General features: G+C 33.2%; 2 protein-coding genes across 2 annotated transcripts; one reads left to right on the top strand and one right to left on the bottom strand.

Moving 5' to 3' along the window:
- Positions 1-276: 276 nt before the first annotated feature.
- LOC133307874 (glycine-rich RNA-binding protein 1-like) lies at positions 277-1,053 on the bottom strand. The gene has a single exon (XM_061508429.1). It carries the CDS (start codon positions 1,051-1,053, stop codon positions 277-279), a length of 777 nt encoding a protein of 258 aa, XP_061364413.1.
- Positions 1,054-8,927: 7,874 nt separating this feature from the next.
- Positions 8,928-9,743, top strand: LOC133307873 (uncharacterized). Its single transcript, XM_061508428.1, has one exon. The coding sequence runs from the start codon at positions 8,928-8,930 to the stop codon at positions 9,741-9,743; it is 816 nt and encodes a 271-aa protein (XP_061364412.1).
- The last annotated feature ends 7,849 nt before the right edge of the window (positions 9,744-17,592 follow it).

The raw sequence follows: 17,592 nt of genomic DNA, 5'->3' as shown, positions 1-17,592 counted from the left end.
TTAGCTTGAATAGACGATTTCTTGTCATATCAACTTTTGCAATCAATTCTCCTTTCTGATTTCTCATAATGAGAGAATTATTCTTCAAATGAATATCATATCCTTTTTCTAAAAGCTGACCAAGACTGAGGAGATTGCTTTTCAAAGAAGGTATATAATAGACATCCGAAATGTATTTTTTATCTCCATTCTTTGTGAATATCATAATCTCACCTTTGCCTTTAACTGGAATCTTTGATAGATCTCCAAACGTAACTTCTCCTTGGACTTCCTCATTCAGCTCTGTGAATAACTCTTTTTTGCCACACATTGATTACTAGCTCCAGTATCAAGGTACCAAACATCTTTCCCACTATCTTCCTCGCCTTTGTAAGTGAACAACATGGTCGGTTCATCATCTTTCTCTTCAGTTGTTGTATAATGACTTCTCTCCGCAACTCTAGCAGCATCTCTACACTCATAGCTGAGATGACCATATCTGTTGCAATTATAACACTGCAAGTGAGATTTATCACCTCTTTGTTGAAATCTTCCTCCTCCTCGGGTCACGAAACCACGACCTCGACCACGATTATTATATCCTCCTTGATCACGTCCATATGCTACAGCATCAGTCTGAAATCTTCTATTTGTTTGACTATATCCACCGCGTATGCCACGACCGCCTCGAGTGTTGAATCCACCTCGGGTGTTGAAACCACCTCTATATCCACCATGATTTCCTCTGCCACGTCCATAGCTACTGCTACTGGCTTGATTTACATCAAGGGATAACTTGCTTTGCAAAGCTTGCTCCAATTTGCTAGAACCTTCATTCAGATTCATTCTTTGCTCGTGAGCTTGAAGAGAACCCACAAGCTCATCAATAGATATAACTGACAAGTCTTTGACTTCTTTAATGGCAGTGACAATATAATCGAACTTTCTTGATAGTGATCGTAGAATTTTCTCCATTACTCTGACATCATCTAAAGTCTCTCCATTTATTTTCATCTCTTTTGCCACCTTTTGCACTCGTGAGGAATAATCTGTAACTGGCTCTGCATTCTGCATTTTTAAGTTTTCAAACTCAACTCTTAGTGATTGGAGTCGTACCTTTTTAGCTTTGTCAACTCCCTAGCAAGACTTCTGTAAAATCTCCCATGCTTCCTTGGATGATTTTGCATATGATATTTTCTCAAAGGCTGATTCCTCAACACCTTGAAAAATTAAGAAAAGAGCCTTTTTGTCCTTCTTACGTGAATCTTTAAGCATCTTTCTCTGAGCATCTGATAAAACTGCTTCTGCAGCTGCATTGGCGGGCTCCATGTATCCATCCTCAACAAGGTCCCATATGTCTTGGGAACCTAACAACGTCTTCATCTGAATGCTCCAATTTCCATAATTACTCTTTGACAACTTTGGAATATGTGATTGCATCATCTCCGCCATCTTTGATCGACCGTGGCTCTGATACCACTTGTTGGAAATTTAGAGAAAATAAAGAAAAAATATATGAAGATGAACACAGGAAATGAAACACAACTTTGAAGTGTATTCAAAAAATTTGCTGGAGTACAAAAAATGCTCTGGACTTTCGTCTCTCTGTAATACTTTTCTTATAATTTAGTGCTTCGGCATGAAAGAAAATTTCAAATAGGATTATATGATTTTAGAACACCAAAATATTTACGCTTACTTGATTCTTGATTTCTTGAAGCTTATTGTTTCCTCTAATGCTTCTGCAATGGAAAGACTAGGATCTTCCTCTGCATTTCACACCAGTCCCTGATCACAACCGTCGATGGGGCGAGTTGTGGAGTAACGGTTTTCTAACACGTTGTGAATGCAGAGGGGACCTAGCCAATTTATTAATCCTAGTCTCCTTCCCATCATGGGCCTATGGGTTAGGCCTACACTATTACCCACACTAATCAATTTACAGATATCCAAGTCCAAACAAAAGGATCACTCAATTAAATGGGCGTTATACTGCACCCCCATATGGATCATGACTTAGCCCGTTTTTATTAAAACAAGAAAAACTACAATTGATTGAAGCCCACAATTATTATAGAAATTTCTAACATTCTCCCACTTGGGCAAAATCAATTGTAAAATTTTAATTTAAAAGAGAAAAGAAAAACAAGTTATTTGAAAACGACTCTCGGGCTAAGGACTAATTCTTATAATGTGGCCACATTTTAAGAAAACACATGATCCAAGGTGCGATATCTGAATATGACTCCATCCAACTAAAATCAAATAACATTGAATCAGGCGGTGATTATACCCTTACCGATATAAGACCTTCCATGGTCACAAATGTTACTTGACTCCGTCGACTAGTCATTAGTGTGGAGTGTAGCAAGAAAATAGCATGCCAATATGATCCAACAACAGCCAAACTACTATTTTCTTTGTCAGTCCTCAAATTTCTCTCAAATGCCTTAAAGCCATAGAAATTCCATGGTTTATCAAAAAACCATCATATAATCAAATATGGTGTCGACTACGGGCCCTGTAGTCCTAACAACACCATTAAGTCTCAAACTCCCATTTAGTGTCAACCACAGACATGATGGTTCCAATGACACTGAGTTCCAAAATATTATTATCATGCCTCAAACTCCAATATAGTGTCAACCACAGGCATGGTGGTCCCAACGACACTGAGTTCCAAAATATTATTATCATGCCTCAAACTCCAATATAGTGTCAACCACAGGCATGGTGGTCCCAACGACACTGAGTTCCAATATATATCACAATTGATAAATATAAATACACATGTTCAATATATGCAACAATAAATCTCAAATCCTTATCAATTGTGCAAAATAAAATTTATCTCTTAAATAAACCTCAATTATATCTAAAATAAATTGTTCAACATGAAAAAATAATAATAAATGATTCAAACTCCCACTAATCAACTAAACCAAGGAATTCACAATGCCCATATTCTTCACATGTATTTATCATTGGCCTAAATTCTTATAGAATCAGTCAATATTCTGAAGAACTAAGTGATTTACATACAATACAAGAAAAGGAATTTTTCTCCCACTGACTCAGCAAATCACCATTAATAGCTCGAAAAAGTCACTGCCTCATCAAATCACCATTAATGTAAAATAAAATCCATATTGATTTAAAAAGGATATAGAATTCAAAATCATTCTCGAAGAGGCCTTATAGAAAATTCATTTCAAAATAAACTCATATCTTGACATTAAAAACTAAGCAATTATCTCCCACTGACTCGACAATAACTTCAAGATCATACAAAATTAATCATATCTCTCCCACTAAAAAACACATCAAGTATGTTCTCCACATTAATTATAGGCTAAAACACAATGCCCTATCAAGATCAAAATTCATAAAAAAATAAAATAAAATAAAAATACAGATCTCATCTCCATTATTCACAATTCAATCCAATCAACAATTCGATTATGACATTCTTATCGTTCATATCAAAAGTATATTTATTACATAAATACAATTATATTAATTATGTGCAGTGAAGTATTTTAACGAAATAATTAGCTTATTATAAACTCTCCTTTAGACAGAGTACATAATACATAATTATTTCACATTATTTGAAATTTTAACTCAATACAAATTTCAAAATTAATTCATATATACAATAACTTCATTTGGGCAGATAATTGCAAACAATAATTTGTATTTAACAAAGAATTCTGACGATTCACAAATAACATTCTCAACAATTATACCTAAATAATATGAAAAATCTTATAGCATATATTTTCCAAATTCATATTGCATTTAATAAACTGCAATTTCTGTCACAAATTTCAATTCTCAATATCAACAATTATATATCTTAGCTTACTAATCAAACTTAATTGACAAAGTACATAAAATCTACGCTAAAATTGGGAGAGTAAATATTAACATTATAATCACCATAATCTATAATAATTTTCATTAATCAAAATTAAAAAAAAATCATAAATATTTTTCACAGAATCAAACATGAATAAGAGCTGATAAAATTAAGTATGAACGAGAGCAAATAATTCCAAATAAATATCTATGTATATAAAAAATTTAAAATAAATATTCCAAAATATTAATTTCAAAATGAATCAAACATGTTTTCAAATCTATTTAAAGGAACTAACATATAAATTCATTAAGGCAAAAACATGTATACATTAGAATTAACTAAAGGATAATATACACATTCAATTTAACCAAAATATTATAATGAGTCGAACATAATAGTACATTCTCATTTGGGCAGAATGCACTAACCAAGGTTAAACCAAGGCCAGAACCTCAGATGAGTTAATCAATGAGCACAACACTGAGTTTGAAAATCTATCCCTTTTGGGCAGATAAATTCCTAGACCAATGAGCCTCCAATAACTTCATATATAACCTCAAGAAAAAGTTGCTCTGGATAAGTTAATCATTTAGTACAACAGGTTGTCATAACAAGGCCAACATAATAGTACATTTCCCTTTGGGCAGAATGCACCAACCAAGGTATAAACCAAGGTCAGAACCTCAGATGAGTTAATCAATGAGCACAACACTGGGTTTGAAAATCTATCCCCTTTGGGCAGATAGATTCCTAGACCAATGAGCCTCCAATAACTTCATCTATAACCTCAAGAAAAAATTTCTCAATGAGCATACACTGACTTCAGAGATGTGTCCCCTTTGGGCAGACAGATCACCTAGACCAACACACCTCCATTAACATCATCCCAAATAAATTTACAGTTATAACACACAATTACCCCCTTTGGGCAGGAAATTGCATGAAATAACCAAAATCATTCCTTAATTTTTACAAAGAAATGTTCATAAATAATCAATATAAGCAATCCCACTTTGGTTGTAATCCCTATAGTAATTCATAAAAATTGTTGTACAGGAATATGTTTAAACATAATAACATTCACATGCCCAAACCATGATCTAATCCACAAGAATGTGCAACATCTTTACTGATAATGAATTTAAAATAATATTATTTCTAAATAAATTTTGCATTTAAACAATTCAAGCGGAAGCATGCACCTCAATAAATAAAATATTAGAGTAAGCATTAGAAGCTGAGAGCAATCAACACTACATCATAACTGCATTCAAGTCACATCATCACTTGATGCAAAATATAACAAATTAATTTTGTTCATCATATTTTTTCTTCAAAATACATATTCAGAAAAAATAATGAAATATAATGTAATGTTCAATATACATCTATCCATCAAAATATCAAATCAAATATTGATAATAAAAAATCTGTCTAAATATAAACACACAAATATCATATGCATTATTCTACAAATTTCTAAAATTTGATGTATATATCTAATTAACTAGCTCAACTCTCAATATAAATAAAAAGTTATTTGATAAAACTTTTCTCATTCAGCTCTAATTTCTTAAACACATATTGAATACACAGATGAACCATAATAATTAAGAGGGAGGAATTGTAAATAATTCTTCATAATATTATATCAACAAAGTACCAACATATATAATATCAACAAGGTGACAATGTATAATTAATATCATAAAACCATATGATACTACCCAAAAAAAAAAATGTACACCTTTTTTTTTTTTTTTGTTGATACCATAAAACCACATCAAAATTTAATGAAAAAAGAAGAAGCTGTTTGTGGCACCAGTAGATAAATCACGCTTACTAATTGCAATAAAATTGACTTCGTCCACTGTACGCTTACTAATTAATCTCCCAATATAATTTAGGGAAAAACTATTCTTAGTGGCAAGATTGAATTTGTATTCTAACAATATTGATGCTTATTGTAAATAGTAGTATGATATGTACAAAAAAAATAAGTAGTATGGTAGTCTTTTTATGTTTGTAAATGGAGGATGACGGTTTCTTCCTCTTGCTCCTTTTCTCCCTGTCGCTATTTGGGTTTTTGTTAGGAAATTAGATTTATTTAAGAAAACAGGGAAATCAGCTCCTTAAACAGAGGTAGACTTCTACAATACCTATAACAGAAAAATAAAAGATACAATTGGTCATTCGAGAGACCTGTTACTTTCTCCAGTCCTCACTCAGTAATTGCCTACTTCTATGGTCATCTCTTATTTCGCACATAGCCTCTAACTTCATTACATTTCTTCCCATACCAAGTTTGTTGTTATGGCTCAAATTTCTCTTCCTCACTTACTCACATAGGAGTGCTTAACTGTTGAGATATATAAAACTATTAATATAGCCTTATCCAAAAGCTTAAGCTTTTGAGTTGAATGGGTTATTTAACACTAACAATATTCCAGACCCCCTTCCCCCCACCCCAGCCCCAAAAGAAAAAAAAATTCACTTGTCCTGTTGAAGGGTCCGGGAAGTCTTGTACTCAAGGAAATCTTGCCATGTCCCATTGCTTGAAACACACAATGAACCCTAGGCAGGCCGGGTAACTTGTGAGGCCGGAACAAGCATTCTGGAACTTCTTGGGCAGGATTGACTTGGTGCTCAACCATCCGATGAGCAGCTGCATAACAATATGATTCGTCATTCTTGACACAACATATGTGGCCATTTGTAGATTGAATAGTCAAACTCGTCATTTGTCAGTTCATGATCAGAAAACTTTCATTATCTGCATAAAATTGTGGAATACCTTAGATTTAGTCACGAGGAAATCCTTCATGAATCCAACCATTATCAATGTAACTCATTCGAACAGAAAAATAATCTCTTGCCATTCTTGTTGTGAAAGCCTGCTTCCAAGGTCATCTTTGGGGACTCAATAATATAGCAACTTCAATGAACCTATGAACCATCAAGACTACCCATTTTCAACTTCCAAATTGTCCTTTTAGTAGTTCTTATGTTATTTTTGTCACTTATATTTTAACAAACCAAACCTTCAACAAACAAGTAATAAAGATCTAAAAATCCTCAACTAAATTTTAATTTAGTCGAGACAAAAGATTTCTCATAAACAATTCCATGTCAATGATGAGTTCCATACGAGAGAGTTCATTCTGAATCCCCTTATATTCAATTTATATGCAAAAGCAAAATGATCATAAGTTACGAAAACTTAATTGTTCGGAGGGTAGCTTGTTACATCACGTGATGACCGATAAATCTTCTAACATCCTGATGAAGTAAAAAGCCCTGTCTTTGTAATGTTATATATCAAGTAGCTATGATATTTCAATTCATAAATTATCTCAAATACCCAAACACTGATCTTATCATCAATCCAAAAGGAAACCAAGCCATAAATCAAATGCCTAAGTAATAATATGCACATGCAACCTAACACGTCAGGTCAAGAAGTAGAATATCTCAAGCAATTATCATGAAATCATCGAATGCTTGTCGACCAAAGATGAGGAGTAAAGAGCCGAGCAAGCAATTTCTGGAGCTCAATGCGCAATCAGGCAATTTTCACCTTCAGTACCATTCATTGAGCTAAGCCGTCAAATTGATTTATTAATTTTCAAAAAAACTTATATTTGGTATATTATATTTATACATTTATAATATTTTGGTTTCACTCACTCCACCCGAATTCGGGAGCAAAAACTGGGCCTTTGAGGGGAATAGAGAGGAAACCTATTTCCTGGAGTTTCTTTCTCGTCCCATCAAATTGTTAAACACCCAAACATTAGTAATACCTGATTGCGTGCTAGTAAAACTGGTTTCAGAATTCATCATTTTTTTCCAAGTTTTTTGTACATCTAGTCACTAACACTACTATTCATTTATCAGGATAATACCTTGCAAGCAGTGCGGTCCAATAAGGAAAATGACAGGAAGCTAATCAGGTATGACATCAATGTGATAATATACTGTCTTTTTAGTCCTTTACGTGGAAAAAAAAAAAAAAATGTACTGTCTTCCATTAATTTAAGGTTCGTTTGGACGAGCTTTTAAAAAAATGACTTTTTATGCGTTGCTTATTTTAAAAGAACTTTTCTAAAAGATAAAATTATTTTACGTTTGGATGTATGATATGAAAATCACTTTTACATAAAAAAAGTTATTTGGATGTTAAAATAAAAAAGCACTTTTATATATAAAATTACAATAAATGAGAGATAAAATAGCATGATTGTGGGATAAGGAGAGATAAAATAGATATGATAAGATGATGTTAAAATTGTATTTTAAAAATTTATATTATCTTTTTTCCAAAAAAAAAATTATATTATCTTTAAATTTCTGCTTTTTTCAAAAGCAATCAACTACTGGCTACAAAAAAAGCAGCATTTTAACTTTTGTTTTTCTAAACAATTGTTATTCAAACATCTAAAAATTCTCAAAAAGACTTTTATTTATAAAAAAAAAACTTTTTTAAGAATACAAGCCCGTCCAAACGTGCACTTAGTCTTGTTTTCTAGAAACAATTCAGAAGTTCAGGGACCATGAAGTAAAATTTATTTTTAATATGGATAAATGTTCTGAAATCAATACATATATCTTTTGACAATCTGATAATCATCTGTCTTGAATGGTTAGTATCATTGTCAAAGTAGTCTATTAGAACCTCAGTTCACCTACAGTAGTGAGTATAATAAACTCTGTTTGGAATATCACAACCCAAGTTATTGCACTGGATTTTGAAAAGAAACTTGAAATTAAACGTTTTGTTATTTTCAATTGTTAAGAATTAACAAACATATTTTATAAACAGTTAAATGGTACATTAAATGCCAACGAATTAATAAGTGTATTTTCACTTTATGCATATTCAATCCCAAAAATAAACCAACCCCGTTGGATTGTTGAACGGATGACTTCCCAATCGTTGCATGAGTATTGTGTAATTTAATCGATGGTTTGAACTCAGTATATAACCTGCATCATAAGCATTTGTTCCTAAAACAGTTCCTTTTTCGTTATTCCTTTCGAAGAATATAATTTATTCAAGTTTTTTTGTCCAACCTTTCGAAGAATGGCTGAATCATCATCTGCAAAGCGTGCAAGATTTGAAAAACAAGGACATGCGTCGCTCACAACACTTCCATCTGATTTAGGATTGGAGATTTTGGGTAGGGTAGCGTCCCATTCGATCAAAGACATATCAAACGTCAAGTTAACTTGCAAGGAATTACTCCATCTTGCAGAGCATGACTCTGTATATAAAAAATCCTCCTTAGAGAAGTTTGCATGTGTGCATGTGAATTTGGTTAACAAGGAAAAGCCGTTTTCTCATCGTGTGGACAATAGATGTGACAACGGACACGAAGATCAATATATTGGAACACTTTACAACTTTGTATATTCGCCAGAAGAAATCTATAGCATGTACCGACAAGCATTGTTCTTGAGACGTTGCAGGAAAAGTGGCAACCCAGAACTTTTGTACCGTGACGGAATGGTAATATTTTTCCAACAAAATTGTTGTTCTTTCAGGGAAAATCTTGCTCTTCAAAATTTGAAAAATGCTGCACTAACGGATCACATTGATGCCAAGTACGTGTATTGCACGCTGTTGATGGTTAGTGAAGATAAGGAGAAACGAAATCATGGACTTGAGATGTTTTGTTCACTGAAAATGACCATCGATTTAGATGATTGCAAGCAGAGGGTGAGATCCTTTCTGCGAGGTATGTGGGTGCGAAGAAAAGTGGTTCCAATTCATGACTTTTCTTTTTGCAATTCCACCATATGCAAAGCATTAAATGTTGTTAACAACTTGGACGATCGTGAGATTACATGTGAGTATTGTCATGCCGATGCTGAACTGAAAGAATTTTGTAATATCTAGCGAGTTTGTTTAGGGGAATGATTATTGTAATATGGTTATGGTTTTCAATATGTTTACTATGTTTTTACGTTTTTTGTTTGTAATGGATATCTATTTTTTTTATTCTTAGAGTGCTGTTAAGTAGTGTTTTGTCATGAATCTTTGTAGTGTTTGTTATTTTTGATAATCATAACAAGAGCTGCCGTTGTTTTTTTGTTTAGCTTATTCCAACGCTATAATTAACATCACTGCAGATCCTACTTATGCTAATTATTTGCCCTTGGTATTTTAACAGCAGTTCTCACAACATATCTAAATATATTTGTCGACCAATTTGATAGACAAATATTAAAAACAGCTGTGTAGTACAATTTCAGTTTAATTTTAAATACAATTTTTGCATTTGTTCAAAGATACTAAAGTCAAAACAGGACAGAGGCATGTTGGTATTAAAGTAAACAAAAAAACCTGAAAGAGAACGAAAACATGTGCCCTTTTCATTGGAAATGAATAACCTATTAATAATGATTAACTTCATGGCAATTGGGGTTCTTGAGACAGTGAATGAAACACATTGGTTGTCGACAAGGTTCATTAATCGGTGAATAAATAACTCTTGGGTTTCCCAATAATCTAAAAAATAACTCTTGGGTTTCCCAATTACGAAGATCATCAAGGGATTAAGCTTAGATCATCAAAAGTGTCTGAGAATTGTTTTTTAAATAACAGTAGTTCATTAATTGAATAACAGTAGTTGATTATTCACCATCAATCATGAGTTCTTGGAAACTGCATTTTTTTGTAACGATAAATGGGAACTCAAAGAGAAGCCTTTGTTCATACGATAGTCATTCGTATGATGACTGTAAAGTTCATTAGTCCCTACATATTCTACAGTTGAGTGCTCTATTTCTAACAACAAAATTTTAAGAACGCACATTGATGAATGTAAAGCCTAAACCCTTGAGAATAAATCAATGGCTGATATCAACACTCTTCCAAAGGAATTGTTACTTTGCATCTTCGAAAAGGTAGCCTCTCATTCTATTCAAGACGTGTGCAATGTCAAAATGAGTTACAATGCCTTCCTCCGTGTTGCAAAGGATGATTTGGTTTATAAACATGCTTCTCTGGATAAATTTGCATTGTGGTCAATTGAATGGATTTCAGAACAAAAATCGTATTGGCATGTCGTGGAAGATGATTCTCTGGATGAAGATCGATCAACCTTCTACGATTTTGAATTGTGTCCACTTAGACGGTTTAATAAGAAGAGGCAATTGATGTTCTTGAAACGATGTAGGGAGAGTGGAAACCCAACAATTTTGTAACGGGAAGGGATGATACAATATTTTTGAAAATATTCAAGTTCATCCATGAATAACAAGGCTATGCAGAAACTTAAAATTTCTGCGAGCAACGGTCACAATGAAGCCAAGTATGTATATTGCATCCTTTTGATGAATTCAACTGATGAAGAACACCGTAATTGGGGATTTGATATGTTTTTTTTTCTTTGAAAGGGATAACCGTATTAAGTATATGCAGACACCAGGTCAAGTGTTTCATCCCGCGTATGTGGTGCGTAAGGAAAGGATACTAATCCAAGAGTTTTCTTGGTGCCATTCTAAGAAATACACTTTCGAGAAGCATTCATATGGACCGTCAGCAATGGACTATAATGGAAATGAGCTTGGTAGTTGGAATACATGTGCAGGTTGTGATGCAGATTCTGAAATGAGACAGTTTTCAATAATGACGATTTCAAGTGGTTAGTTTTATACATGTTAATGACTGAGTTTTTCCAAGAATGTTCTGCACTTTTTTTCCATTATCCTACTGTTTATGTTCAGTGAACAATGATTTTATGAATATATTTTTTTGTCATGTCAAACTATGCTTTGTATTGGGTCACGAAGCCACAAAACACGTGTAAGCAAAATTATTTTTGTCTGTTCCAGATGATATGGATAATTTCTGGTGCTATCATGAACCAAAGATAGCCGACAACACCTCCACCCAACACTTTTTTTTTACTGTCTAACAAATCCTTCTGGTGGCTGGTCTTTGGATTTACTGCTGTCATATATGAAAATAAAGCAGCATATAAACTAATCTTATTGAGATTAAATATGAAATCTTAAATATGCATTTATACATATGTTAATTTTGTGTATTATTATTTATATGTATGCAGTTAATCTGATAAACATTTGTGATGACATTAAACGTAGTTTTTTTCGAGTATAATGCTATAAAATTGCTTCTCGGTATTTTATTCTCGATGAAATTGTACTAAATTTTTTTTTCTCCTTGCATCGCATGATTTTATGAATATCTTTTTCTGTCATGTAGAACTATGTTTTGTATTGATTCACTAAGCCACGAATCGATTGTATACGCAAAATTATTTTCGTCTGTTCCAGATGATATAGATAATTTCTGGTGCTATGATGCACCAATGATAGCCAACAACACCTCACGCCAACACTTTTTTTTTACTGTCTAACAAATCCTTCTGGTGTTGCTGGTCTTTGGATTTACTGCTGTCATATATGAAAATAAACCAGCATACAAACTAATCTTATTGAGATTAAATATGAAGTCTTAAATATGCATTTATACACATGTTAATTTTGCGTATTATTATTTATATGAATGCATTTAATCTAATAAACGTTTGTGATCACATTAAACGTAGCTTTTTTCGAGTATAATGCTATACAATCGCTTCTTGATATTTTTTTTCGACATAACGACCGATTTTTTTTCTCCGTGCATCGCATGATTTTATGAATATCTTTTTCTGTCATGTCGAACTATGTTTTGCATTGGGTCACTAAGCCACGAAACGCGTGTACGCAAAATTATTTTTCTCTGTTCCAGATGATATGGATAATTCTGGTGCTATGATGCACCAACGATAGCCAACGACACCTCACGCCAACACTTTTTTTTACTGTCTAACAAATCCTTCCGGTGTTGCTGGTCTTTGGATTTACTGTTGTCAGTTGCGGACCGACTTTGTTGACTGTGCAGACACAAAATTTTGAGGATTTTTTTTCAAAGGCTGTGGGTGATTTTGAATCATAAAATCGCTAGGATCACCGACAATAGACGCGTGCATAGCACACATCATCGCAACACTCGTTCTATCAGTAGCAACTGCTAATGTTGAGCGAGTTTTTTCTGCAATGACTTTTGTTAAGGATAAGTTGCGCAATCGGATAAGTGATGATTGGTTTAACGTATGCATGCTAACTTATGTTGAACGTGATATATTTGATAAGATTGATGATGAAGATATAATGCAATATTTTCAAGGAATGAAGAATCGAAGAATGCTTTTGTGATCGTTCTATTGTAACAGCTTAGTTGACTCTTGATTATTTTTTTTATGTTAAGTTAAAGTTTTCTTTTATTTTCTTGTTTATATATTTTTTTAATACATTTAAAATTTTCTTTAAAACAAATCTTCGAGGGCGCTGCCCCCAACCCCCGCCTTAAGTGTGCACACATAAAAAAAATTTCCTGGGTCCGCCACTGACTGCTATCATATATGAAAATAAACCAGCATATAAACTAATCTCATTGAGATTAAATATGAAGTCGTAAATATGCATTTATACACATGTTAATTTTGTGTATTATTATTTATATGTATATAGTTAATGTAATAAATGTTTGTGATGACATTAAACATAGTTTTTTTCAATATAATGCTATACAATCGCTTCTCGATATTTTTTCGACAAACCGACCAATTTTTTTTCTCCATGCATCGCACGGGTCATGTACTAATATAACTAAAAATAAAATTGAGATGGGGAGTGAGTGTGAGTTATGAGGGTGAGAGTGGCAAGGAGATGGCTCATGGCGTACCATCTAACCCAATCACACATGAGAGATGTTGGGATTGGTGTCTGCTGCCCACTGGTTGAATTCATTAAAGACCAATTGTGTTTTGCAAAAAAATCATAAGGAGAAAAAATATACACATAAATATATATATATATATATATATATATATATATATATATATATAGGTTTCTATATATATATATATATATTATCTCTTCTCTTAACATGTTTTTACATATTCTTATATGTTTGGTAATTATATAAAAGTGTTTTGAGGATTTTAGAAGAGAAAAGACGAAATAATTTGTTATTAGGATAAGTTATTTTAATTTTCATTTTTTTATTCATTATAATAATCTTTTTTTATAATAAGAGCTCTTCTTAAAAAAAATATCATTTCGAATATGCTAGTATCAATACTTTAACTTACCTAACTCGAGTAAAAATTTGGTATGAAGTAGTGTTGCAGGAACGGGCGCGGGTTTGAGGTTAATTTATTTATTCTCGTTTTAAGATTCATAATTTAAATAGACAGTATCTTTAATTTAGTAATGAAATTATTTTTTATTTATATTACATGAATAAACAAGTTCACTTAAAAAAAACCAAAAATATTTAGGAAAAAGAGCACAGTCTGTTTGCAGGAGTGATGTTAAATTGCTATTTCAATTATCTATTAATATGTTTTTATGAAAAATATATTTTTCATGTGATAAGAGATAAAATTATCTCATATACACATAAAAGTAGATGAAATTTTATTTTCCTCTTTTTTTTAGTGGATTTCGTCATTTTTTTTGTATTACATGAAACAATTAATATGAAAAATATTTCTGTTTAATTGATAAATTATTTATATAAATAAAAAGCTACAACATAAGCAAATAAGATTTAATTCAAATAAAAATTTAAAAAATAATAAAAATAACCAATAAAATTAAATGACACACTTGACACGTCTGGTTAACACTTAATACACTCAGTTTTAGCAAATAATCGTAGTTTAACTGACACCAAAGAAATGAGTGTGTGTTTAATTATATTTTTAGAAGAAGTTGAAAGTCTTTTATCCCGAAACCAATTAATCACCTAACCGATTAGAATATCTACTCAGTTTTTTTTTCTTTCATTACTAGTCACTGAATTCAAGACTCTTGTTCTTCCGACTCATTTAAATAAATATTCATTTATTTTGTTTTTTTGTTTTATGGATAATTCCAACCGTCACGAAGAATTCCATTTCTAATCTAGGCGCAAGTCTATTCACTAGCTTAGTATCACGCATCCCACCACTTTTTTTTTCTCTCTCTCTGCTTGTGTGTCCCATTCGTACTACTACTGGCCACAGCACCCATCCCCACCATCCCCAGACGCATTACGCAGTACCACACCGTGTCACATTTTCTGCGTTCCCCAATCGTTTTTACTTCTTACTTTGCTTCTTTCTTTCACTTTTTGTGTGTGTGGATAAACCAGCTTCTTTCTTTCTCTTACTCAACACAAAACACACACAAGTAACTGTAACATAAAAGTAATTACAATTTATTACAGTGCCCTTTCTCTTGCTAAAACCATCCATCTCCCTGAATAGGCCCTGCAAAAACAATCCTATTAACGGTAACAAGAGTTTTCTTTTCAGTTTTCGCTCACATTTTGTTCTCATTATTATGAACGGATAGTGAAGAAAGGAGAGAAAGGAAGCTCATCATTGTAAACTGTAGAATGATTCTCATTAATTAAGAATGTAACAGATAAATGTAACAGATACATACATTTATATAAAATAATTAACTAAGCAACTAACTATAGTAACTAAGTAACTGTAACTAAGTAACTGACTAACTATAGTAAGTAAGTAACTGACTAACTAATAATCAGTTGCACTTCACGTGGGTTCTATAACAGCCGTTGATGATTCCATGATTAAAGGAATGACGTTATGACTGTTATGGCACTTCTCTGTATTTGAATTCATATCCAATACCCCCCACAAGCTGGACGGAGGAGATCACGTAGACCAAGCTTGCTTAAAAGAATATGAAAAAGGCGAGGATGGAGGGACTTTGTGAAGATATCAGCTAGCTGTGCAGATGAGGAAATAGGAAGCAAATGAATGGTACCATCATTGATGCGTTCCCTTGTAACATGGCAATCTATTTCAATATGCTTTGAACGTTCATGGAATGCCGGATTCTTAGCAAGGTATATGGCTGAGAGGTTGTCACAGAAAATGGATGCTGGTTTGGAACATGATACTTGTAAATCGTGTAGTAAGAACCGAAGCCACTAAATTTCACATGAAATAGATGCTAAAGCACGGTATTCGGCTTCAGTCGATGATCTCGAGACTGTGTGTTGATTCTTCGAACGCCGGCATATTAGTGAACTACCCAGAAAAACACAGAGACCTGAAACTGATCTCCTAATGTCAGGGCAACAAGCCCAATCACTATCTGCAAATCCTGATAAAAGTAGAGAGTTAGAAGAAGAGAAGTCCTTTTGCTGGTGAGCCTTTGATGTAACGAAGGATACGATGAGCTGCTGCCATGTGTAGAGCAGTAGGAGAAGATACGAATTGACTTAATTGGTGCACAGCAAAAGACAAGTCTGGCCGAGTGGTAGTGAGATACAACAAACGTCCAACCAAACGGCGATAAGGTTGAGGATCAGGGAGAACATCAGATGAATCTTTAGCACGATGAAGTTTGGCAGTTGGTTCCATGGGTGTGGAAGCAGATTGGCAACTTAACATACCACTATCAGAGAGAAGTTCAAGCGCATACTTTCTCTGATTTACAACAATTCTAGCATGTGAACGAGCCACTTCTAATCCAAGAAAGAAACGAAGGTCACTGATATGCCTTCAGCATATAGGTAAAGTCAAGCCAAAAAGAAGAAGATTATTGGCTAATCATGAGTAAAAAGGAAACGTTTATTGTTGTTTTGCTGAAATTCCAAATCCAGAATTGTTCAACTGACTTTATGCTGATTTTGTAGGAAAAGCAGACAAAACTGGAGCCAAATGGAGACTTGCCAAAATGAAGATCCACGCTCATAGCGTGGATTGCACGTTGATGGCGTGAAGAACTAGAAACGCCCACGCTCATAGCGTGGAGTTCACGCTGATGGCGTGAAACCATCCTTTCTCCCACGCTCATAGCGTGGATTTCACGATGATGGTGTGATGATTCAGAGGCAACCACGCTCTTGGCGTGGAACTGGCGCTCTCAGCGCCAGTATGCGAAAATCACAGATCGTGCTTCTTAAAGGGAAATTTTGGAAGATGAAAAAGAAGATTATAAAAAGAAGGCTCAGCACAGAATTAGGTATTCTGGACCTAAGGAGATCGTCGTGCGTCAGAAGGAGAGCTTCGGAGAGAAATTCTTGTTCTTGTTCTTCTTCTTCTTTCTCTTTTACTTTATGTTTTTATGAATATTGGATTTTTAGCCATGATTATGTTTGGCTAGTTTACTTTTTATTGTAGTTAGGGTCACAAACCCTATGTGAACCCTTATTACGCGGATTGATTTATAATTGTCTGTTTTATATAATTATCTTTATCTCTACCATGTTCGTATTTTATATTTTCTTTATTAGAATTGATCACTCTAATAGTTGATAATAGTCTGAGGGTTAGAACCCTAGATAGGGATATTGGGGTTTTCATCCTGAAAAGGGGGTAGGATAACAGTTCGTATGCATGCTATGAATAGATGTGTATTGAATTGCGGATGCCTAAATTATTGAGTTCATCGCTTAATTTTCATGAGGGGTTGTTAAGGGATTAGGATTCCAATTGAGATTAAAGGGTTAAATTGCCAAAGGATTGAGATTTAACTAATTATTTTAGATAATAATTTTCCGAGTAATTTTATAAATGAATATTGTAAATCAATCCAAAGTAAAAAATGGGGATCATAAGGTGAGTGCGCTCTAGCTACAATGTTTTTCTCATATTTTCAAAACATCTATTCTTATTTTATTGTTTTTTTTTTTCTCAATATAAAAA

The sequence above is a fragment of the Gastrolobium bilobum genome, unplaced genomic scaffold, assembly GCF_033153095.1.
Source record: "Gastrolobium bilobum isolate Gb01-03AN ecotype WA unplaced genomic scaffold, APGP_CSIRO_Gbil_v1 utg755, whole genome shotgun sequence".
Classification (NCBI taxonomy): domain Eukaryota; kingdom Viridiplantae; phylum Streptophyta; class Magnoliopsida; order Fabales; family Fabaceae; genus Gastrolobium; species Gastrolobium bilobum.
This window is presented reverse-complemented; position numbering and strand designations above follow the sequence as displayed.

Coding starts and splice junctions, on each gene's coding strand:
- LOC133307874 (XM_061508429.1), bottom strand. CDS start 1,053: ATGCAGAATGCAGAGCCAGTTACAGATTATTCCTCACGAGTGCAAAAG.
- LOC133307873 (XM_061508428.1), top strand. CDS start 8,928: ATGGCTGAATCATCATCTGCAAAGCGTGCAAGATTTGAAAAACAAGGA.